The sequence below is a fragment of the Coregonus clupeaformis genome, chromosome 29 (genome assembly GCF_020615455.1).
Source record: "Coregonus clupeaformis isolate EN_2021a chromosome 29, ASM2061545v1, whole genome shotgun sequence".
NCBI classification, from domain to species: domain Eukaryota; kingdom Metazoa; phylum Chordata; class Actinopteri; order Salmoniformes; family Salmonidae; genus Coregonus; species Coregonus clupeaformis.
Window position 1 is genome coordinate 40,730,187 of NC_059220.1, and position 25,704 is coordinate 40,755,890.

The following is a 25,704-nucleotide window of genomic DNA, read 5'->3' on the forward strand; positions in this document are numbered from 1 at the left end:
AAATGAGAGCAAGTGAAAATGAAAGAGAGAACAGAGAGAGGAGGAGAGGGAAGGACAGAGGGTTGCGTGGTGCAGAGGAGCAGTAGTGGTAGAATTAAGAAGAGAGCTCCCATCTCCACTCAATTACTCAGGCTGCATTCAGAACCACAACAGCGCTCAGCTCTCAAGAGCACCAACACAAAAAACACTCCACACACAAACACACAGGAATAGATAGAGGGGGCAAAGGAGAGGAGATATAAGGAGAAGGGAGGAAAGAGGGAGAGAGATGAGATAGATGAGTGGTGGCGAGGAGGAGAGAGGGAGAGGAGGGAAGCCAGAGAAAGGAACAGAAGGAGAGAGCAGTGTGATTGAGTGGTTGAGAGGACGAGTGAGAGAAAGGGGAGGCAGAAGAGTGTTTCAATCTGACCGTTGAAAATAAAAGCCTTAAGAGGAAAAAATATGGCAAAAAGAGGATAACTGGAGAGAGAAAAAAGATAAGAACAGAAAATACTCCTTTCTCAAGTAGCATTAGTCTGTTGTGTGTTCACACTGATCCTCTCTCCTTTTACAGATCAATGGGTCGATGCACTTATCCAATTCTTTCAGATCTACACTGGTGCAGAGAAGTTGCCCGGCTACCCAAACGCTACGCCAGGCCCTTTCTTCTCTGCAATGAGTCTGGATCTGAGTACCTCCCCGACAATTTCTAGAACGCAAACACATTCTAATCATTATGATTGGTCCCAGAAACCATTGGGTTGGGACAGAGCCAGAACACACGTGGGTAAAGCGGCGTTTTGATTGATCCAATCGCTGTCATAAACAACTTCAACGACGGCAGTCTCAAACTGAAGTATGTAGCGAACATAGAGCAGTTTGAGTCTTCAGCCAAGCAGAGAAGTTGCTGCGGGTTCATAAGGGACTGGGAATGGATGGATAGGTAAAAGCATAACGGCAATATGGTAGTAGTAATAATAGTTAAGTGATTTTCCAGTGGCTCACCTGTGCTGCCTCCCAGCCCCACTGCCTGTATTTGGGGTCGTGGGTGAACCTCCACATGTACCAGTAGGTCTCGATGACCTCTGGCCTCAGGATGTAGTACTTCTCATTCTGACGCACCGCCACCGCCTCCAGGCCACTGTCAAACTTAAAGGCCTCTGGACCCAGCTTCAACACTATGGAGAGAGGGAGGGAGATGGAGAGAGAGAGAAAAAAGAGGGATTCAATATCCATTGATTTTTCTGGTTGAGCAATAAGTACACAACACATTTCCTGCCAATTAAACGTTTGGAGTTAGAATGTAATAGGAACAGATTACAGTGATCAAGCAGCAGACAGATTTGTTCCGCACGCCTTGTCACTGTGTGTGGGAACAGAACACAAGTTCATAAAAAGAGACAGCCGGATAAAAAACTAGAAAATATCATCACTGTAAAACTTTACTTTTAGGAAGATCAGCCAATTCCCATGGTAACCACACTTAAAAAACCCAACACATCATTATTCTAAGCTCACACAAAATCTGACTCACCATCGCACTTATGTTCTCTTGGCGACAACTCAAATCCATGGCAACCAAACCACCCCATAATAAGTTACCATTTATACCTAAACTTTATTTGATTTCTCTATATGTTTAAGTGTGTGTGTGTTTCTCCGTCTCACCGGTGCGGTCGTAGGACTCATGGCAGGTGTGTGCGATCTCAGCCCCCAGCTGTAGGTAGTGTCCGGCCTTGTCGTCAGGCGAGCCGTCGGCCCCCAGAGCAAACATCCCCCCGGCGAAGCAGGTCAGGTGACCCATCTTCCTCTCCAGGTGGCCGTTCTTCCACTCCCCGATAAACGTCAGGCCGCCGTTGGACTTACGGATCAGGTGGCGCTCGATGGCCTGGAAGGAGGTGCGGAAAGGATATGTGTGGTGATGGTAGAAGGAGTAGGTGTGTGTATGTGTGTGTTTAGGGAGGAGAGAGAGAGATAGAAGACAGGTAGTTAGTCCCTGGCACAGTAGAGGGAACAGGAACAAAGTTGTTTAAGTGTCCTCAGCTCCAGTCCTTGAGAGAAGCAGCAGAATCGTCTGTCCTCCTCCTCTCCCTGGCACCTACTGTACTTGATCAATCAATGTCAATAACTGGCAACAGAGTCCAGGCATCTGCTTCCTGTTAAATCACTCACTGATTAAAATGCAAAGATGGAGCCCAGTACACTGCAGTTAAAGGACTTTGAGGAGTTGAGGCGCAATCCTAACTATCTGGTAAGAAGGATATAGAGCAAGGTAGTTGCTAATTCAGGGTAGGATAGTTGAAACACAGCTGTGTGTATGTCAATCAAAGCTATCTCAATGGAGACCAGATAAAGGTGGTCCATCTCCATGGAGACAGTTAAGGGTTGCTCGCCTCCATGGAGACCAGGTAAAGGTGGTGCGTACCTCAATGGCGTCGTCGTAGGTCTTGCGGGCCTCTGTGTCCGTCTTGTCTGACATGAGCCAGGCCTTCAGCAGGTATTCATAGAAACTGTCCCCCAGACCTCCTACTGATGTATGGTCTACAGGGGGGAGAGAGAGAGAGAGGAGAAAGAGAGAGGGAGGGAGGGAGGGAGGGGGGAGAAAGATGAGAGGGTGGGAAAATAGGGACAAAGTGAGGGAGAGAGAAATAATAAGAGGGAAGGACAAAAAGGGAGAAGATAATTTATTCGTTGGATGTTTTCTTCCAATCTCCAACCAGAGCCAACACTATTCTTCAGAGAAGGATTTTTAAGGAGACGCTTTGTCCCCCTTACAGTATGATGGCAGAGACTAGATGATCGTGGTTGTTTACTCTCTCTCTGATGTACTCCATCTTAATGTCCCCAATGTCCCAATAGAAGTTGATTAAGCCTTTATAGCTGGCCTAATTACAGTGACACCACATTACAGTGAGCCAGAGGCTGTGCCAACTCTCGCTCAGCGAGAAGACACAGATGGTAGCCAAACAAACGCATACACACGCACATACACACACACACTTGATCAATCTCTCACAGACTACCCTGAGTCATGATTCTGCTGTATAAAACAATGTGGTAGAGTTTAAGTTGAGTAAAGACACTCAGAAGGACTATTGTTTTCCCCATGAGGCCTGGCCCTGTTTAGCTTCATTTGTTAGCCAGCAGGACCTTAAGAGATGCTATTGTGTAAATCAAATCAAATTTTATTTGCCACATGCGCCGAATACAACAGGTGAAGACATTACCGTGAAATGCTTACTTACAGCCCTTAACCAACAATGCATTTTTCTTAATAACAAAGTAAAATAAAACAACAAAAAAGTGTTGAGAAAAAAAGAGCAGAAGTAAAATAAAATAACAATAGGGAGGCTATACACAGGGGGGTATCGGTGCAGAGTCAATGTGCGGGGGCACCGGCTAGTTGAGGTAGTTGAGGTAATATGTACATGTGGGTAGAGTTAAAGTGACATTGCATAAATAATTAACAGAGTAGCAGTAGCGTAAAAAGATGGGGTGGGGGTGGGGGGGCAGTGCAAATAGTCCGGGTAGCCATGATTAGCTGTTCAGGAGTCTTATGGCTTGGGGGTAGAAGCTGTTGAGAAGCCTTTTGGACCTAGACTTGGCGCTCCGGTACCGCTTGCCGTGCGGTAGCAGAGAGAACAGTCTATGACTAGGGTGGCTGGAGTCTTTGACAATTTTGAGGGCCTTCCTCTGACACAGCCTGGTATAGAGGTCCTGGATGGCAGGAAGCTTGGCCCCAGTGATGTACAGGGCCGTACCCACTACCCTCTGTAGTGCCTTGCGGTCGGAGGCCGAGCAGTTGCCATACCAGGCGGTGATGCTACCAGTCAGGATGCTCTCGATGGTGCAGCTGTAGAACTTTTTGAGGATCTGAGGACCCATGCCAAATCTTTTCAGTCTGCTGATGGGGAATAGGCTTTGTCGTGCCCTCTTCACGACTGTCTTGGTGTGTTTGGACCATGATAATTCGTTGGTGATGTGGACACCAAGGAACTTGAAGCTCTCAACCTGTTCCACTACAGCCCTGTTGATGAGAATGGGGGCGTGCTCAGTCCTCTTTTTTTTCCTGTAGTCCACAATCATCTCCTTTGTCTTGGTCACGTTGAGGGAGAGGTTGTTATCCTGGCACCACACGGCCAGGTCTCTGACCTCCTCCCTATAGGCTGTCTCATCGTTGTCGGTGATCAGGCCTACCACTGTTGTGTCGTCGGCAAACTTAGTGATGGTGTTGGAGTCGTGCCTGGCCATGCAGTCATGGGTGAATAGGGAGTACAGGAGGGGACTGAGCACGCACCCCTGAGGGGCCCCCGTGTTGAGGATCAGCGTGGCAGATGTGTTGTTACCTACCCTTACCACCTGGGGGCGGCCCGTCAGGAAGTCCAGGATCCAGTTGCAGAGGGAGGTGTTTAGTCCCAGGATCCTTAGCTTAGTGATGAGCTTTTAGGGCACTATGGTGTTGAATGCTGAGCTGTAGTCAATGAATAGCATTCAGCCTCCCTCTGGCTAAAGCCATGCTCTGACGCTAACACAGCTAGCCAGCTTATGACTCAGCAGTGTTAATCAACAGTGAAGCTAACGATGCTAACCAATGCTGAGGGAGTCATTGAGAGCAGTGGGGCTAGAGCCATTGGCGGTCCTAGTCCACAGCTAGTGCTGGGGCTTATGGCTAAATGCTTATGGCTAATGGTAAGTGAATATTGTGTGAAATGTGCTGGCTGGGCTCATTAGCGTAGCATGTCCAGCGCTGGGGAGAGGCGTGTAGTGGAGAGATGGGCATTTCTTCAGCAGATGTTTCAGTGGTGTGTTATGTTAGCCAAGAGAGAGCTAATGCTAACAAAGGTGCTGCTGGAACAGACAGTTTTATAGTAGTTGACAGCTGGGGCTTTATTATGATAACATTACTCGTAGGTCTGTCTGTATGTCTGTCACTCTCTCCATGGGTCGGTTTGAAATACCTACAGACATGTCTTTGATTTAACACTGGCACTTTCTATATGGCTACAACACAAACATTCACATCTCTCACACACAGAGGTATAGATTTATGGCAACACGATTACTTTGTGTATTTTCCATAGTCACACACACTGCTCATTACTTTGAGTGACAATCCTCCTCCCATCTCTTCCAAAGACACACACTCACAGCAAAAGTGTGCCCAGAGAGAGAGAAGAGAGGAGAGAGGAGAGAGAGGAGAGTGATCAAGAGAGATGAGCTGAAGAGACTCACAGACACATAGTAAAATGTTTTCTATGCAAAATTGGCATTCCCCTGGCAAAAGAGAGGAGAGAGAGAGAAGTTGAAATGAATAATTCATTTTCATATGGAGGGATGGAGAGATTGAGAAAAAAAGAGAAATAACAAAAAACTACACAAACAACATTGGAGAGGGGTAGACATAGTAGGGCACAGTGTGTATGTGTGTGTGTGTGTGTGTGTGTGTGTGGTGGGGGGGGGTCAGGTTGAGCAGTGAGAGGCAGAGACAGTCATTAAACCTCTCTCTCAGTCAGGGTAATAAACAGAGTTAGTTAAGACACCGCCTGCCAACAACTTCTAATTATACATATTTATAAAAAACAAAAACACTACTCACACACATTAATTTACAGAGCCTAGCGCCCCCTGCACCTGTCACACCCACACACAGTGGTGAGCGCCAGGGCTGGCCTCAATTCAGAATTGAATTGAGAATGCCTCATAAATTCCAGTTCATTTCTTAAATTGAATTTTAATTGAAGTAGTAAACAGGACACAGAATTGCAATTCGAATTTGAATGAAAGAAAATAGTAAAATTAAATGAAATTCAAATGCCTCTTCTATTCTATATTATATGTAGTCTATTCAAATATACATATTGTACATAAAACATGTTGTTATATAAATATTGTTGAAACAATTAATTTTCAGGACAAACTCTTAAAATGAAAACCTGTATGCAAATAATCTAAGTTATTATATTTAATTAATCACTTACATTTTGTTCAATATGGGGGAAATACTACATTACCCAGAATGCAATAGTTTAAACCTCAAATTGACCCTGAGGCCAAATGAAATAGTTGGTGGAAATATAATTGGCTATTCTAAGCACGAAGGTTAAGAATAAAGTTAAGAGTATATGAACATTGTTTCCAGAGAAAAGTGATATATTGTTTGGTATCTGGAAGTGTGACCGATCAGATTCAATGAAACTCTCATGTTCTATGACTGAGTGGAATTTATTTAAATTGTGCTGAATTAAATTCTACTTCCTGTCACTCAAATTATACATGGCCAACTCAATTTGAATTTCAACTCATGAGCTGAATGGGAGTAAATTCCAAAATTCTGAGTTGAGCTCAACCCTGGTGCTAACGCACACACACACACACACACACACACATCAGTGTTATTCTCTGAAGTTGAGCGAGACAAGAGGTACTTACGTTGGCCCCAGCGACCAGTACGAGGGTTCAGATAGTTGGGGTAGAGCCCGTTGGGTCGGTCCATTTTGGCCAGCAGCTTCCGTATGTGCATCACCTGACAGGGTTAGAGGAGACATGGATATCTCTCACCCAGGGGAACACACAGACTCAGACAGACACCAGTACTAAGGAGGTGTCTCACCTTCTGGTAGTAGGCAGGGTTCCCAGTGAGGTAAGTGAGGTGGACAAACTCCATGTGGAGGGTTCCAAACTCTGCCAGGATACTACTGCCTGCTGACGCCCAGCCCCAGTTACGCCCCACACCACTACACACAGGGAAAGAGAAAGGATCAACTTCAAATCATTGAGTAGAGAATCTTGCTGACATGCCATTGTTGCAGTTGTGGACGTAGATCTAGGGTTAGGTTGTGGTCAGATGTAAATCTAAGGTTGCGTTTTGGTCTGAGACTGACCTCTTGAGGTTGACCATGGCCCAGGGGATGCCTGTGGGAGTGTTGAAGGCAGGGAGCAGCTTCTCAGCCAACTGTACCGCCTTCACCTTAAACACCTAGAGACAGAGGGAGAGAGAGGGTGAATGAAAGCTTTATTGGAAAAGCTGTGAAAAAGCTTCAGAGATGGAGAACATATTTTTACAAGAGACAACAAGACAGCAGAGAAAACGGTAAGCGTTTACACAGGACAGAGAAACAGTGGCCAAATGAACATGACAAAGCATCTGAATTGGTTTACAGGAGAGGCTGAGCATATTGCGGAGGTGGAGGGCAGAACTCCCCCTCAGAGACCACTAGAATAACAGTTGAACCACATTAGAATAACAGAGTGTACAAAACATTAAGGACACCTGCTCTTTCCATGACATCGACTGACCAGGTGAATTCAGGTGAAAGCTATGATCCCTTATTGATGTCACTTGTTAAATCCACTTCAATCAGTGTAGATGAAGGGGAGGAGACAGGTTAAAGAAGGATTTTAAAGCCTCGAGACAATTCAGACATGGATTGTGTATGTGTTCTATTCAAAGGGTGAATGGGCAAGAGAAAAGATTTAAGTGCCTTTGAACAGGGTGCCAGGCGCACCGGTTTCTGTCAAGAACTGCAACGCTGCTGGGTTTTTCATACTCAACAGTTCCCCGTGTGTATCAAGAATGGTCCACCACCCAAAGGACATCCAATTCCCATTTTTAACCGATTCAAGCTCACCCTCTTCCTCCCTCTCTCTCTTCGACCTCCTCTGCATCTCTTTTTCCCTCAATTCCTCCTCCGTATTCCAAGTATATGTCTCATGATAATACTGCACTTCTCCTGACATACATCTTGTTCTTGCCCTCTCAAGGGACGCCATTTTCCTCTCCCAGCAGCCCCCTTCACTCCCACCAACATCCCCCACAGGAAGTTGGAGCATTTAACTGCCATTTCCTGAAATCTAGTCTTAAATTATATCAAATAATGTAGCAAACACAAAAGTCTTATGTTTGATCCTAAATTAAATTGAGGTAGTCTCAATGACACTAGGTTAAATTTAGGGGTAATGATTATTCTAATTAATATGTATCTTTATGTGGATAGTTTAGTGAAAATGTAAACTGGCTTCTTAATTTTGTAGTAGTCTAGCTTACTGTAGGCTATTTGGAATATGAAATAACTGAACTAGGCCTTTTAGAGCTTGTTTCAGATCTCCATCACTGACCTAATCCATCAAGTTAGGTCTGACTACTAGGCTACCATTCATACAACATGCCTTGTTGTTATTGGTGAACTGACTATTATCACATCATCAGCCTACTGATAGGCCTACAGATATATCAAGTGGGCAGATCAAGAACTGATTAATTAACATAGGGCTACTAATCTTTAACAGTCCAACATAACTTTCTGTAAAGGACGGTATTAGCTCTCTCTGCCATGTCTGTTTCTATCTACACAGCGACGCCGTTGCTAACTACCTTCGTCGTAATGATGCCTGAGTGAAGGCGCTAACTATGTGCTTGACTAACACACCATTTTTGAACACATTTTTGGCAAACAGTTTGTTCTCCATTTTCACCACACATCAGTGGTATCAATGGACGAAGTGGAGCGCTGCCATCCAGCTCGAGGGAGAAAAATAGTACTATGACTACGGGGGCAGGCCGGAGCGGAGAACTAGATACTTTTTCTCCTCGCCCAAGTCCTCTGATTGGCTCAGCTCCAACTTCAGACGGTTGAGTCAAAAACCACAATGTGCCAACTAGAAGCCTATTTTTCTGTATTTTAGGGTCGTTTTTCGTACCCGCGTACTTTGACCTCAAATTGCATGCATGGTACGCAAAATGAATGCCGGTTGGCTGGTCTGTATCACTCCCTCTCTTTCTCTTAATTTCTCTCTCTCTGTCTGTCAGTCTCTGATCCCCTCTGTTGTACTGTTGATGTTTCCATCTCGTCCTGTCTGCCCGAAGATAGCTTTACCTGGAGCCTATTAAAATGCATTACTGTACACGCCAACCAATGACTGAGGGATATAGGCTATTCCATCTTCACACAAACCTTCCCTTGGCTCTTCACTCATAACATCTGAAAGATATGTTTTGAAATGGAGGCACTACCTGAAATTCCAATAAGAGTTATTTTTTTATGTGCCTACTGAAAAAGAACCAGAAAATAAGTGCTGAGAGCAGAGCTTGGGTTGAACAATGTTTTCTCTCTCAATGGCTCTTTCGTCCTGACCTGTAGCCCACCAAAGAAAGGGGCGAGGGCAGAGTTTGAGTTGAACGAGAGAGCACCCACTATCTCGCTCTCAATCCCCCTTGGCTTGAATGCCCTCGCTCTCTTTCCCTCTCTCCATCCCTCTTTCAGTCCCATAGACCAGGCAAACAAGAACAAGGGCAATTTGGGGCTGAACAAGCTTTCTCTCCCTCTCTCTCCATCCTTCCATCAGGATTAGCTATGAGGCCAGGTCGGCAGGCCGGGGAGGTTGGCAGTATTCCCAGGCTGCAGATTTGTAGCGCTGGCTCTGGCTGGTCGTAGTTCTGCCTGCAATCAGCTGCTCCAACCGATCCTCTAACTCAGGAGCTGATCCTGTTATTACACATAGGAGGAGCTGATCCTGTTATTACACATATGAGGAGCTGATCCTGTTATTACACATAGGAGGAGTTGATCCTGTTATTATACATAGGAGGAGCTGATCCTGTTATTACACATAGGAGGAGCTGATCCTGTTATTACACATAGGAGTTGATCTTGTTATTACACATAGGAGGAGCTGATCCTGTTATTACACATAGGAGTTGATCCTGTTATTACACATAGGAGGAGCTGATCCTGTTATTACACATAGGAGGAGCTGATCCTGTTATTACACATAGGAGGAGTTGATCCTGTTATTACACATAGGAGGAGCTGATCCTGTTATTACACATAGGAGCTGATCCTGTTATTACACATAGGAGGAGCTGATCCTGTTATTACACATAGGAGGAGCTGATCCTGTTATTACACATAGGAGTTGATCCTGTTATTACACATAGGAGGAGCTGATCCTGTTATTACACATAGGAGGAGTTGATCCTGTTATTACACATAGGAGGAGCTGATCCTGTTATTACACATAGGAGGAGTTGATCCTGTTATTACACATAGGAGGAGCTGATCCTGTTATTACACATAGGAGGAGCTGATCCTGTTATTACACATAGGAGGAGCTGATCCTGTTATTACACATAGGAGGAGCTGATCCTGTTATTACACATAGGAGTTGATCCTGTTATTACACATAGGAGGAGCTGATCCTGTTATTACACATAGGAGGAGCTGATCCTGTTATTACACATAGGAGGAGTTGATCCTGTTATTACACATAGGAGGAGTTGATCCTGTTATTACACATAGGAGGAGCTGATCCTGTTATTACACATAGGAGGAGCTGATCCTGTTATTACACATAGGAGGAGCTGATCCTGTTATTACACATAGGAGGATATGAGCCTTGCTCTCCCTGGCATAGAACGCCAGTGCCACTCAGCCTGCCAGAGAGCACACATGCATACAGAGATACACACACACGTGCACAAACAAACACACAAACTCTCATATCTCTCTCTCCGGGGGAGGATGTCACTGTGTACATGTAAAGGAGTCCCATAAAAAGATTAGAAGGTATACTGTGAAATCTGGTGAATGAGCCTGTTTAGGAAAAAAGGCCCTCAAGGACCCCAGGGAAAGACAGGATTAAGTCAACAAACGCAGTGTGTCCTTCTATGGGGCTTACTATGTTTGTTCTTCATGCTAGTTATTTATCCTTTAACTTGTTGCTCCTTTATTATTTGTCATCTATTATATTCTATTGTATCAGTCCTTAGTGCTTTATTGAAACAAGCTTGGAAATCCATGGGACTGTGTTCTTGGGGATTTAACCACAACTGCATGACTGAATTGACTAATCAAGCAGCGGTTTTACCTGGGCTCAGGCCATTCTTCCAAACAAGAGGATTGTAGGCCCTCCAGCTCAGCCAGTCATTGCATGATTATCTTCTATATTTTATTTATTTATTTTACCTTTATTTAACTTGGCAAGTCAGTTAAGAACAAATTCTTATTTACAATGACGGCCTACACCGGCCAAACCCGGACGACGCTGGGCCAATTGTGCACCGCCCTATGGGACTCCCAATCACGGCCGGTTGTGATACAGCCTGGAATCGAACCAGGGGGTCTGTAGTGACACCTCAAGCACTGAGATGCAGTGCCTTAGACCGCTGCGCCACTCGGGAGCCCAATATATGGCCTGTAAGACATAGCTGAATCTCTCACATCCATATTCATGGGTACTGTTCATCTGCAGTGTAGCAATCACATCTCTTGCTCTCTCTCTCCCCCCACATCGCTCGCTCTTCCCTCACCTCCCACAACCCCCCTCCTCCCCCTCTCCTCCCCCCTCCCCCCCCTCCTCCTCCTCCCCCCCCCCTCCTCCTCCTCCTCCTCCTCCTCTCGCTGCCTGCAGGTGCAGTTGCGGCCAGTCAGTCAGTGTGACAGAGGAAGCAGTGTTCTGCCTTTGATGGGCTCCATGTTTGACAATATGAGAAGGAGTCAAGCGCTCCCCAGCAAAACAGACAGACCCATAGCCTCGGTTCACAGCACCTCACTGAAAGACGGATAGCAAAGTAGGGAGATGGAGGGAGGAAAAACATGTATCGTAGAGACAGGTTAGAGAAGCAAAAATAATTGTACAGCTGTCTAGGTCTTGTGCTGTGTATCACAATATCCCTCACTCCCTCCATCTGCCTCCCTCCCTCTCTCTGCAGGGTGGCTCCAGCAGGCCATGTCTAGCAGCAGTGTGTCAGTGTCTGCAGTTTTCCTTAACTCTCAGCTCATTATCTTACATTACAAGCCCAGCTCCCTTCTCCGGTTTTATCTTTGCAATCAGCTAGATCTCTGTGTTTCTCTCTTCGTTTCTCTCTCTCTACCTCCCCCAGTCTCTCCCTCTCTCCCTTTCTCGCTCTCCCTCTCTAGTTCTTGCTCTACCTGCGGAGAGTTTATTACTATGCACAAACTCTGTTGCCAGTAGAGCGCCAGCCGCTTTCACCTCAACTACATATCCCAGAGAAACTAAAACCTTTCACCACATTTTGTTGTGTTACAGCCTGAATTTAAAATGGATTAAATTGAGATTGTGTCACTGGCCTACACACAATACCCCATAATGTCAAAGTGGAATTAAAAATTTACAAAATGCAAAAAGCTGAAAAGTCTTGAGTCAATAAGTATTCAACCCCTTTGTTATGGCAAGCCTGAATAAGTTCAGGAGTAGACATTTGCTTAACAATTCACATAATGAGTTGCATGGACTCACTCTGTGTGTAATAATAATGTTTAACATGATTTTTGAATGACTACCTCATCTCAATACCCAACACAAACAATTATCTGTAATGTCCCTCAGTCGAGCAGTGAATTTCAAACACATATTTAACCACAAAGACCAGGCAGAGACAGCAAGGGCGGTTTGTCGCTCCAGTGCCTTGCCGTTCACCTTCGCACCCCTGGGCCAGACTACACTCAATCATAGGACCTACTGAAGAGATGAATCTTCAGTAAAGACTTAAAGTTCGAGACCGAGTCTGCGTCTCTCACATGGATAGGCAAACTAAATTCCATAAAAATGGAGCTCTATAGGGGAAAGCCCTTCCTCCAGCTGTTTGCTTAGAAATTCTAGGGACAATAAGGAGGCCTGCATCTTGTGACCGTAGCGTACGTGTAGGTATGTATGGCAGGACCAAATCAGAGAGATGGGTAGGAGCAAGCCCATGTAATGCTTTGTAGGTTAGCAGTACAACCTTGAAATCAGCCCTAGCCTTAACAGGAAGCCAGTGGAGGCTAGCACCGGAGTAATATGATCACATTTTTTGGTTCTAGTCAAGATTCTATCAGCCGTGTTTAGCACTAACTGAAGTTTATTTAGTGCTTTATCCGGGTAGCTGGAGAGTAGGGCATTGCACTAATCTAATCTAGAATTGACAATAGCATGGATTAGCTTTTCTGCATCATTTTTGGACAAAAAGTTTCCGATTTTTGCAATGTTACGAAGATGGAAAAAAAGCTTCCCTTAAATTCTTGATATGTTCGTCAAAAGAGATCAGGATCCAGAGTAATTACATTTACATTTTTACATTTTAGTAATTTAGCAGACGCTCTTATCCAGAGCGACTTACAGGAGCAATTAGGGTTAAGTGCCTTGCTCAAGGGCACATCGGCAGATTTTTCACCTAGTCGGCTCGGGGATTAGAACCAGCGACCTTTCGGTTACTGGCACAACACTCTTAACCGCTAAGCTACCTGCCGCCCCAGGTAATGGCTGTAATGGTGTGATAGGAGATAACTGAGGATGGATCAACAACATTGTAGTTACTCCACAATACTAACCTAAATGACAGAGTGAAAAGAAGGAAGCCTGTACAGAATAAAACATATTTCAAAACATGCATCCTGTTTGCAATAAGGAACTAAAGTAAAAATGTGGCTAAATAATGAACTTTATGTCCTGCATACAAAGCGTTATGTTTGGGGCAAATCCATCAACACGTCACTGAGTACATTTTCAAGCATGGTGGTGGCTACATCATGTTATGGTTATGCTTGTCTTCGGCAAGGACTAGGGGATTTTTTTAGGATAAAAAGAAACGGAATAGAGCTAAGCACACGCAAAATCCTTGAGGAAAACCTAGTTCAGTCTGCTTTCCAACAGACACTGGGAGACAAATTCACCTTTCAGCAGGACAATAACCTTAAACTAAAGGTCAGGGGCCTCCTGAGTGGCACAGCGGTCTAAGGCACTGCATCGCAGTGCTTGAAGCTTCACTACAGATCCGGGTTCGATCCCAGGCTGTGTCACAGCCGGCCATGATCGGGAGACCCATGAGGCAGCGCACAATTGGCCCAGCGTCGTCCAGGTTAGGGGAGGGTTTGGCCGGATGGAATTTCCTTGTCCTATCGTGCTCTAGCGACTCCTTGTGGCAGACCGGGTGCCTCACATTGGTGAGGCTGGCTTCCGGGTTAAGCGAGCAGCGTGTCAAGAAGCAATGCGACTTGGCAGGGTCACGTTTCGGAGGACGCATGGCTCTCGACCTTCGCCTCTCCCGAGTCCGTAAGGGAGTTGCAGCGATGGGACAAGACTAACTACCAATAGGATATCATGAAATGGGGGAGAAAAAGGGGTAAAAAAACAACAACAAAAAACACAAATCAAAATATACACTGGAGTTGCTTACCAAGATGACATTCAATGTTCCTGAGTAGCCTAGTTACAATTTTGACTTAAATTGGCTTGAAAATATATGGCAAGACTTGGTTGTCGAAAAGAATAATAGGCAAATGTTGCACGATCCAGGTGTGGAAAGCTCATAAGAGACTCACAGCTGTAATAGCTGCCAAAGCTGATTCTAACATGTATTGACTCAGGGGTGTGAATACTTATACCTCACAGGTCCTCAACTGGCAGCTTCATTAAATAGTACCCGCAAAACACCAGTCTCAACGTCAACAGTGAAGAGGCGACTCCGGGATGCTGACCTTCTAGGCAGAGTTGCAAAGAAAAAGCCATATCTCAGACTGCCCATCTTAATCTTTTCTTTTTATTGGCCAATCTGAGATATGGCTTTTTTTTGCAACTCTGCCTAGAAGGTCCAGATACTCAACTAGTCTCAAGAAGGCCAGTTTTATTGCTTCTTTAATCAGCACAACAGTTTTCAGCTGTGCTAACAATTGCAAAAGGGTTTTCTAATGATCAATTAGCCTTTTAAAATGATAAACTTGGATTAGCAAACACAACGTGCCATTGGAACACTGGACTGATGGTTGCTGATAATGGGCCTCTGTACGCCTATGTAGATATTCCATAAAAAAATCAGCTGTTTCCAGCTACAATAGCCATTTACAACATTAACAATGTCTACACTGTATTTCTGATATTTTAGTGGACAAAAAACAGGGACATTTCTAAGTGACCCCAAACTTTTGAACGGTAGTGTATATTTCATTTTCAATAAATGTGCAAACATATCTTAAAATATGTTTTCACTTCGTCATTATGGTGTATTTTGAGTAGATGGGTGAGAGAAAAAAAATCAATTGAATCCATTTTTGAATTCAGGCTGTAACACAACAAAATGTGGAATAAGTCAAGGGGTATGAATACTTTCTGAAGGCACTGTATCCCAGAGGCATTAGCACCCTTCACCTAAACTACATATCCCAGGGGCACTAGCACCTTTCACCTACACCCGGATAGGTGCAGTGAAATGTGTTGTTTTACAGGGTCAGCCATAATGGTACAGCGCCCCTGGAGCAAATTAGGGTTAAGTGCTTTGCTCATGTTGCTTTGCTCATGTCCCAGTGGCACTAGCACCTTTCAGGAGAGAAATGAAAGGAGAAGGGTTTTGTAGAGAAGGTTGTGACAAGAGAGGGAACATAAAGTAGTTAAAGAGAAGAGTAGAGAAAGAAGAGAGGAGAGGGCAGTGTGGAGGGGAGAAGAGCGGAGAAGGGAAAGAAGAGCGGAGAAGGGAAAGAAGAGAGGAGAGAGGGGATGGAGGGGAGGGATGAGGGGAAAGAGGAGCGAAGTAAACATCATCAATCACTATGTGGCGGGGCTAGTTCTCCTCAGGCTGACACACACACACCCCGGGGACATGGAATAAAGCGTTCTCACGAACGATATCACCCCTCCCATCCCCCCCATTCAACATCTTTCTGATTCCCTATCACACCACTCCTCCAGCCTCTGCAGAATTATCACCATTTATTCAGAGGTGGAGAGAGGGAGAGGTGAACGTCAGAGAGTGAACGAGAAGAGGAGTTAAGCAAGTGAGTGAAGGAAAGAAGGAGAAGTAGGGGGAAGAAGGAGGGATGATCATTAAGGGAGCGTGGCCAGGGATCTGTTCCCATCAGATGAGGAGTATGGGACCGGCAGAGAGGCCGAGACGCATGGCTTGAGCTCAATTTCACCACTCACACTCCTCTAATAGGAGCAGGGAGAGGGGGATGACTGCTACCACGTGGCAGGGGAGCAAGAGAGAGAGAGAGAGAGAGAGAGAGAGAGAGAGAGAGAGAGAGAGAGAGAGAGAGAGAGAGGGGGAGCAAAAGAGAGAGAGGGGGGATTTTTCATAGTTTTCATTAGGTGAGGGGAGTTCCTTACTAATTAGTAACCTTAATTCATCCAATAAGTACAAGGGTGGAGCGAAAACCTGCAGACACTCGGCCCTCCGTGGAATGAGTTTGACACGTGTTTTATGCGCACTGTTTGATTTAATAATTGAGACACACAAATGGCCACGCTGTGTTAAAAACAATGCAGCCTCCACTGCATTGTTCTCAACACCAATATGCTGGTTAACTTTGCTATTATGCACATAGCAACATATAGGGAAAGGCGCCAATTCAACAGCGCACTGAAAACTATGTTTCAGAACCGTGGACAGCGACCACTAAACAAAGCGGGAGAAAGCGTATTTGTAATAAAATAATATTATATTTATTAGTGTTGCACCATTATTCTTACATAATATAACCACATACATTACAGTAGCACATGTCTTAGAGTGATGGACTGTGCCATACCGTGGCCTCCGCAATGGATTAGTCCATTGAGACTGGCACGAATCAGACAGGTGTCTTGTGCACCATGAAAAAAAGTATCTATTTGCGACTGCTCGACTAAAGAAATATCAGTCGACCAACAGCCTATCGACCAGTCAACTAAATGGGCTCAGCCCTAAGCCACACACACACACACACACACACACACACACACACACACACACTAAACTAATCCTAGATGAGCAGTTACCTCCTGTCCAGAGAGGTAATAGGCGGCCAGCAGTCCTCCGATGAAGCGGATGTTGACCTCGAAGACAGACACCTCAGCATTCTGAAGAAACAGAGGAGAGGAGAATCAAGCAGGGAAAGAGAGAGAGTGAGAGAGCGAAAGAAAGACACTGCACGGAACTGCCAGAGCAGCCTTGTGCCAAATTCACATCAGATATCTTGCACAGTAATACCACAAACACGAGTGTGTGTAATGGCACACATACCTGAATTCAAATAGCCTACCATTCAGACATTTACATTTAAGTAATTTAGCAGACACTCTTATCCAGAGCGACTTACAAATTGGTGCATTCAATTTAGGATAGCCAGTGGGACAACCACCCCTTTTTTTTTTAATGGGGGGGTGGGGGGGTAGAAGGATTACTTTTATACTATTCCAGGTATTCCTTAAAGAGGTAGGGTTTCAAGTGTCTCCGGAAGGTGGTCAGTGACTCCACTGTCCTGGCGTCGTGGGGGAGCTTGTTCCACCATTGGGGTGCCAGAGCAGCGAATAGCTTTGACTGGGCTGAGCGGGAACTGTGCTTCCGTAGAGGTAGGGGGACTAGCAGGCCAGAGGTGGATGACCGTAGTGCCCTCGTTTGGGTGTAGGGTCTGATCAGAGCCTGAAGGTAAGGAGGTGCCGTTCCCCTCACAGCTCCGTAGGCAAGCACCATGGTCTTGTAGTAGATGCAAGCTTCAACTGGAAGCCAGTGGAGTGTGCGGAGGAGCGGGGTGACATGAGAGAACTTGGGAAGGTTGAACACCAGACGGGCTGCAGCGTTCTGGATAAGTTGTAGGGGTTTAATGGCACAGGCAGGGAGCCCAGCCAACAGCGAGTAGCAGTAATCCAGACGGGAGATGACAAGTGCCTGGATTAGGACCTGTGCCGCTTTCTGTGTAAGGTAGGGTCGTACTCTGCGAATGTTGTAGAGCATGAACCTGCAGGATCGGGTCACCGCTTTGATGTTAGCGGAGAACAAAAGGGTGTTGTCCAGGGTCACGCCAAGGTTCTTTGCACTCTGGGAGGAGGACATAATGGAGACCAAGGCTGTAACACCAAATTCCTGTCAGACTAATACAGAGAACACCTTTCCCAGTACTACCACAAACACAGCCTGGTTCCCTATGTAATAACCTCAATATTTTCTCCGTAACAGCCTCAATGGGCTGTTAATCTAACTGTCACCCTGGGGGAGTGGAGAAGGGGGAAGACAGAGGAGGAGGGGAGAATGAGGGGGGATTTGTTAAAGGGGGTGTTTTGGAACACCCCGGCCCTGTCGTGCTCCCCCTCTGAAGGATGGTGGTGAGAGCTCATAAAGCTCAAGGCCAGCTCTCGTCAGCATACATCTCCCCGTCAGCACCGCTACCTGTTACACTGACATTTAGGAGCCAGATGCAGAGCGCTGTCGTAAAACCCCCTATGTTGGTCAGGCTACGCGCACTACTGCACAGCACAAAATATGATCGCCGTCATACGGGTGATGCACACAAACTGCACAGTACAAAAAAAAGGTGTCTTTCAGGTGACTGAAAATGTCATCTCCTTAACCATCAATCATTCAGGTTATGCACACATAACAATCATTCACAGTTATTCAGGTGTCATTCATGTGACTCCTATAAAGACGTGAATTTATCATGTTTAAGAATATGACAACAGAAAGATATACTTTAACTGCAGTGTTTCAACTCCTTTGACATATGTGGCTTTCATATTCAAAAAAATACAGCATGTAACATTTAAAACATGTCAGAATTTTCCTTCGAAACCATCTGAAATTGTAAATAAGGAATGTTACTCCATATTAAATCAGGTTAATCTAATCCCAGCGGGACATAATGTACTAATTCATCTCCCACATGCTATTGATTCACATCAAATCTTACTTTAAACTCTGATATATTAATTCCTAACCCAGCGTTGGCTAAACAGACTCCATTAATTCAGTCATTTTTAAAGCGTGACGATTAATTTCCGACTGCATTGAGAGTCATCCATCATCGCAGGGTGCTCTAGTACAGGCCTTCCAGGAGCCATCCAGCTAACAATGACTCATCACAAAGTACAGGCCAACATGGCAGCTAATTAATCATTCATTAGTAGAGGCTTTAACACATGTACGAGCTCACAAACACACACACATACATACATTGCGCGCACACAAACACAAAGTCGCGCGCACACACCCACCCTCTCTCCCTCTATGAAGCCGTAAGCCCATGATTAAGTTTGACAAAGACTGATGTCTTTAATATAGTCAGTAACTGGAAATCTTTGCTCTTACACTGAAGTCTTAGAAAATAAGATTCAAATGGTATTTTGGAGCCACCGCAAGCTACAAAACATTACTTCAAAACACAACTATTTTGAAGAACTTGAAATCATTCCCATTTCTCATTTGGGAATTGCTATTTTCATCAGGGGCGTGAGAAGGGAGGGAGATCAGGGAATAACAATTGACAAGCATAACATCCATGACAGTTTATGAGATTAACTGTTAATGCCTATATCTTAATGCCTAAAGGCAGTGAGATTACTAACATCCATCCATCCACTCCTCCATTTTTGCTCTCATCTCTTTCTCCATCTTTCATCCGTCCCTCTCCTTCAATCTCTCTCTCCCTCTCCTTCAGTCTCGCTCTCCCTCTCCTTCAGTCTCGCTCTCCCTCTCCTTCAGTCTCGCTCTCCCTCTCCTTCAGTCTCGCTCTCCCTCTCCTTCAGTCTCGCTCTCCCACTCCTTCAGTCTCGCTCTCCCACTCCTTCAGTCTCTCTCTCCCACTCCTTCAATCTCTCTCTCCCACTCCTTCAATCTCTCTCTCCCACTCCTTCAGTCTCGCTCTCCCTCTCCTTCAGTCTCGCTCTCCCACTCCTTCAGTCTCGCTCTCGCTCTCCTTCAGTCTCGCTCTCGCTCTCCTTCAGTCTCGCTCTCCCTCTCCTTCAGTCTCGCTCTCCCTCTCCTTTAGTCTCACTCTCCCTATCCTTCAGTCTCTCTCTCCCTATCCTTCAGTCTCTCTCTATCTCTCCTCCAGAGCTGACTGGAGTGGTCCAGAAGTTAATTACCTCTCACAGCATCAGCCAGTCAGAAACACACACACACACACACACACACACACACACAGCCTGCGATGTCATTAGCTCTGCAGGGCTTTAATAACTCCATCCTGGGAGAGAAAGAGAGAGGGGGGAGGGGAGAGGGAGCGAGCGAGCGAGTGAAAGATTTTTAGAGCAGAGAACCAAGACGGAGGTGAAGATGCTCAGCGAGAGAGGCTGACTGGTGTCTGTTGAGGGTATACACTGATGGTACACAATTGACCCTTATATGTGGTCTGGTTTGTGGGCTCTATACTCCCCAGGTCTGTGTTCTGCATCAGCACAGTCTGCTACGCTCTCCCTGCCCACATCGTTTCCATGACTCCTACTCCCGTCTCCTGGTTACCAGCGTGTGTCCAGTTCTCCCTCCCTCCCATGACAGCAACGCTAGATGCTCCTCTCCTCATGTATCAACAGGCTTCACTACTGGTCAGAGCTAAAACACCAGTGCATTGTGTATGTAGCCTGGCCTGCCTGCAAAGCACAGCTCATATCTGCTGTCAGGGAGTCTGTTAGCTGACACTCTAGCACCCCCTGGCTGTATGGCTGTTAGTAGATCTGATTTCCAGGTACAAGTGGCATCAAGCATGTTGTCTGAAGGTTCAACAGTATGGCACTGAATACTATAGGCCAGAAGAAGGTGGCTATGTGCAATTTTTTCACTCCTGGAGTGAGTACAGTAACTAAGAGGTTTTGTTCCCTACTCACCACACTGAAGTCCAGGTTCTGCTCGATCCACTCCTGTCCATCCTTGAACTCGTCGTGGAGGCCCATCATGTACAGGCTGTCTAAGGCGTCCACTATGGTCGCCCCCATCTGGGAATTACCTGGACAGAGGAGAAACACACACAGGGATAGGGTCTCATGAAAAAAAAAAAAACTGTGTGACAAAAGTGACTTATTACCATATGCACAGTATATGAGGCCCATGTCAAATGAATGAAACGCACAACTCCTGGGCCAAGAGTTTTTCCTAGTCAGGTCACAGTCCTGGCTCTGTGTTTTATCATTGTACAATGCTGTCCCCCTAACAGTAGAAGGTGCCGTCACCCTAACAGTAGGAAGTGTTGTGGTGTTGTCCCCCTAACAGTAGGTCACTAGGTCTATCTATCATACTCTCTAATACTGTGCTCTTTTTAAGACTTCTGCTCTAATACTGCCGCTCAGATTAATACTAGAGTTATACTACTGCAGCTCAGTTTAATACTACAACTCTAATACTGAAGTTCAGTTTAATAGTCTTAATACTGTTGCTGTTTTTGATGCTACAGTTCTAGTTCAAGGCCTACATCTCTAGTTAATACCACAGCCTGACTAGGCTTATATTTGATCTTATTAGAGTCCTGGTGCTCTAATCCAGTGGCTGGTTGGACTACTTGTGGGTGCTGCTGTGGCCGGGTTGAACCCTGCAGCCCGGGTCTTATCAGTAACTCTATTATAACGACAAGAGGACCAGCAAGGCTGTAGTTCTGCAGGAGTTGCAGTGTTATTATCATTATTGACAGCAGGCATTGGAGGTTTTCCAATTCCTCGCAAAAAAGGGCACCTATTGGTAGATGGGTAAAAATAAAAAAGCAGATATTGAATATCCCTTTGAATATTGTGAAGTTATTAAACGCACTTTAGATGGTGTATCAATACACTCAGTCACTACAGAGATACAGGCGTCCTTCCTAATTCAGTTGCTGGAGAAGAAGGAAACTGCTCAGGGATTTCACCATGAGGCCAATGGTGACTTTAAAACAGTTACAGAGTTTAATGGCTGTGATAGGAGAAAACTGAGGATAGATCAACAACATTGCAGTTACTCCACAATACTAACCTAATTGACAGAGTGAAAAGAAGGAAGCCTGTACAGAATACAAATATTCGAAAACATGCATCCTGTTTGCAACAAGGCACTAAAGTAGTACTGCAAAAAATGTGGCAAAGCAAATTACTTTTGTCCTGAATACAAAGTGTTATGTTTGGGCCTTATCCAATACAACACATTACTGAGTACCACTCTCCATATTTTCAATGGTGGCTGCATCATGTTATGGGCATGCTTGTAATCGTTAAGGACTAGGGAGTTTTTCAGGATAAAAAAGAAACTGAATGGAGCGAAGTACAGGTAAAATCCTAGAGTGAAACCTGGTTCAGTCTGCTTTCCAACAGACACTGGGAGATGCATTTACCTTTCAGTAGGACAATAACCTTAAACACAAGGCCAAATATACAATGGAGTTGCTTACTAAGAAGACATTGAATGTTCCTGAGTAGCGGAGTTACAGTTTTGTCTTGAAAATACCTGAAAATGGTTGTCTAGCAATGATCAACAACCAATTTGACAGAGTTTGAAGAATTTTGAAAATAATAAATGGGCAAAGGTTGCACAATTCAGGTGTGGAAATCTCTTAGAGAATTACCCAGAAAGACTCATAGCTGTAATCGCTGCCAAAGGTTCTTCTACAAAGTATTGACTCTGTGGTGTGAGTACTTATGTAAATGAGATATCTGTATATCATTTTAAATACATTTGCAAAAATGTCTAAAAACATGATTTCACTGTCATTATGGGGCATTGTGTGTAGATTGGTGAGAAGAGAGGAAAAAAAAGTAATCCATTTTGAATTTCGGGCTGTAACAACAAAATGTGGAATAAGTCAAGGGGTATCAATACTTTCTGAAGGCAGTGAACAATATGTTTGGAACGTCGAATAACAAAATCACAGTATCGAATCGCATTAATATAGAATCGTGATACCTGTAGAATCGCAATACATATCGTATCTGCACCTAAGTATCTTGATAAAATCGTAGTGTGAGGTCCCTGGAAATTCCCAGCCCTAACATCTCAGTAGAGCTCGGAATCCCAATGAGGATTTACAGACATTCGTTTTTTCTGCTCGTCTATTATTGCTGTACCTGGAGAGTCAAAATATCAACAATGACAAAAGTTTGCTGGATGCCTTCGGTCTGAGAACATTACATTGGAGATTACATAGGATAAGTAATCTGATAACTCTTTTGGGGGTGGAGGGACTTTGCCGAAAGTTCTTCTTCTTCTCTCTCTCATTTTATATTTTTAAAAGAGGGAGAAGAACTATAAAAAGCTCCCCATAATTATTGATGTGCATGACTAAAGCAGAGATCATGTGGGCTTTAAACTAACCAGGCGGACGACTTGCCTTCTGGCTTTCTACTGGCGCTCCATCTCTCTACAGAAACCTTTGTAATGTCCAATTTGTGTTCCTTTAAGTGTACCAGGCCCCTCTCAGATTACCATATCTTGTGTAAAATGTCAACAAATTACTTCTATGGCTGAAGGCCAAGAGTATGAAAGTTTCTGGAAAGTTAGCAAGCTACTTGGGGGAATACACAAGCTCAGCCAACCAGAACTGTGTGTGGAGACTTCAGTGCGTTCAGTACAGTGGCATTGCTGAAGAAAAGAAAGGTCACCAGATCCTTCAAACAGCAGCACTATGGAGGTACTGAAGGCAGTGTAATCGCACAATGTGATTATGTTAATCTATCAATGCCTAACTTTGAGCTCAAAGACTTTGAAAGGGGAAACCAGGGTACATTTCTCGTTTGTGCTTAAAGAAAGTGCCTTACCAGGGACTGTTCTTATGGAAATAATATTTTATAAGTGAATTAAATGTAAATGTATATGGCTCTTTTAGGTCTAAGGCTGTTTTATTAGAAACAGGGTACAATTAACCTTTCACCTATTTTTGCTAGTCATGCATTGACATAGAGTAGGCTAAACCATTGACTAAAGCACTGGATGAGTCAAGATTCTGTGGGCTGAGATGTTGGATTTTAAACTGAGTGTGCGCACGTATGTGTGCATGTGCGTGGGAGAGAATGGAAGTGGGTGCGTGGGAGAGAATTGGAAGTGTGTGTGTGTGTTAGAGTTCGCATCTGCTGACAAGTCGACTTTTCACACCCAGAGAAAATCCATTCTCACATCCAGTCTCTCAGCATAGACTTCTAGTCTTGGTGATAACTACACCTCCGGAAGATGCAATCACTCTCAGTATGGAGAACATTAATCTCCGACCTAGGACACACCATTGTTCTTCCCATTAAAAAGGTGAGGTGCCTCTCCTTCCTAGCTCTGTTGGCCCCGGCCTAAAACAGTTTTGCTTTTTGGAGCTTCTCTCTCTTCTCCATGTCTCTCTCTCTCTCCTCCATCTCTCCATTTCTTTCTCCCTCAAGCCCTCTCCCCACACCGTGGCCCGTCTCCAGAGGGAGTGTGTGATGTGGGTTGTGTGCTGTGAGACCAGCCAGTCACCATAAGTGGCCTGATTAATATTTACTGAGCTACATGCTCAGTAAATATGAACGTGAGCGAGTGAATGTGAGTGAGGCCTCGTTCTAGGGACACCTACATTGTGGTGAGCAGCAGCAGTAAATGTTCTTCCTTCCTCCTCCCTAATGTCTTTCCCTGCATGATGATTTTCTGAACATGACGTCCTCTACCATCTTCAAGTAGCCCCCTACAGTCGTTAGTACTAATATTAATATTTAAAGAAAATGTTAACTACTCCAGAGCTGCACAGAGTTGTGGGGAATTGGCTCCTGAGTGGCCCATCCAATAGTTTGTAGCGTTACTCAGAAGAACACAGCTTCTCTTGTCACATTTGATGTGTTGTCAAACATTAGGCGGGGAGTAAAAAGCTCATTTTGTGCTCCTTTAGGCTGTCAATAAAGTTCAAACTTTCTTCTTCCCCCTTTTTCCTCTGTTGTGTTTGAGAGGCTTCTACACATTCCTAGTGGACTCGGCAGCCGGCAAATCCGTCTGCCTTCCTGCCTGCCGTCCAATTTAGCATCAGCCTGCCTGTTAAAAGTTTAATCGGAGTGAAATGCTGGGAATAGGGGAGAAGGGGAGAGCTGGAGGAGCGGAGAAGAAAATGGAGGAGCGGAGAAGAAAATGTGACATCATCCTTTTGGGAGGGAGCAGAGCTAGCTTCAGTCTCTAGCCGTGTCAGAAATGGTACCCTAGCCACCTATTCCATATATAGTGCACTACTTTTGACCAGAGCCCTTTTGGATGCAGAGTCTCTTCTTACTGTGTCTCTAACGCTGCCAGCAGGTCCAGGCCGACCCCCAAACTCCCTAGCAGTACTGAGAAAAATAAATAAATACTGTGGAGCCACTGGATGTTAATCAGGGCGACATGCAACGATTCCTCCCCAATCATCCACTTCACTCTAAGGGACTGGAGGATTTAGATTACGCCAATTAACTTGACAAGGACGGAGCCCATGTAAGACGCACCCCTACAAACCCACTGTACGCTACAGAACATATGCAGCAAACAGACGGGTGTTTACAACTGGCACAGTACTCACTATTGTGTAGTCCTGCACTAATGTATTACTACATTATGGATTGATATGAAATATCTCAAACACACACACACACAAATGCTCAAACAAACCAACATGAATACATGAGAAGCTCACCGCACACACCCAACTCCCTAGAGAGAGAGAGTTAGGGCATGCTGGCTTATTGGAGGTGTCTGCTCATTTCTGAGTGCCGGGCAGGTATTGACTGGGGAGTTTCTCAGCCCTTAGTGAGAATGTGATACAGGCTGGCAGCTGCTCTAACCAGCCTCACCACCAGGCTCAGCCTCATCTCCCTCCTCCATTCCTTCCAGCGGAGATCAGTGTCTCTGGACCCTCCAGCTGTCATTATAAAGTAATCACCACCACATCGTCCCTCCACACTCAGGCTTCATCAGTGTCTTCCATAAGCGCCGGCTATCAGCTAAAGCTGATAAGACTCATTGTCTGGCCTCTTGGTACCTGTGTTTTTAAAAAAATGTGCATACTGGTAGGCTACTACTGCTTTTTTGCGATTATCTGCAGATAAATTATG

General features: G+C 45.0%; 1 protein-coding gene across 1 annotated transcript in view; it reads right to left on the bottom strand.

The window, feature by feature from the left end:
• LOC121571678 (mannosyl-oligosaccharide 1,2-alpha-mannosidase IB-like) overlaps positions 1-25,704 on the bottom strand; it is a 114,442-nt gene that overhangs the window by 25,798 nt on the left and 62,940 nt on the right. Inside the window, exons 6-13 of the mRNA XM_041883281.2 lie at positions 20,542-20,660; positions 16,723-16,803; positions 6,861-6,955; positions 6,590-6,713; positions 6,409-6,502; positions 2,405-2,520; positions 1,648-1,867; positions 985-1,157 (exon numbers count right to left, since the gene is read on the bottom strand). Of these exons, the coding sequence (XP_041739215.1) occupies positions 985-1,157; positions 1,648-1,867; positions 2,405-2,520; positions 6,409-6,502; positions 6,590-6,713; positions 6,861-6,955; positions 16,723-16,803; positions 20,542-20,660 (1,022 nt within the window). The remainder of the gene's footprint in view (positions 1-984; positions 1,158-1,647; positions 1,868-2,404; positions 2,521-6,408; positions 6,503-6,589; positions 6,714-6,860; positions 6,956-16,722; positions 16,804-20,541; positions 20,661-25,704) is intronic.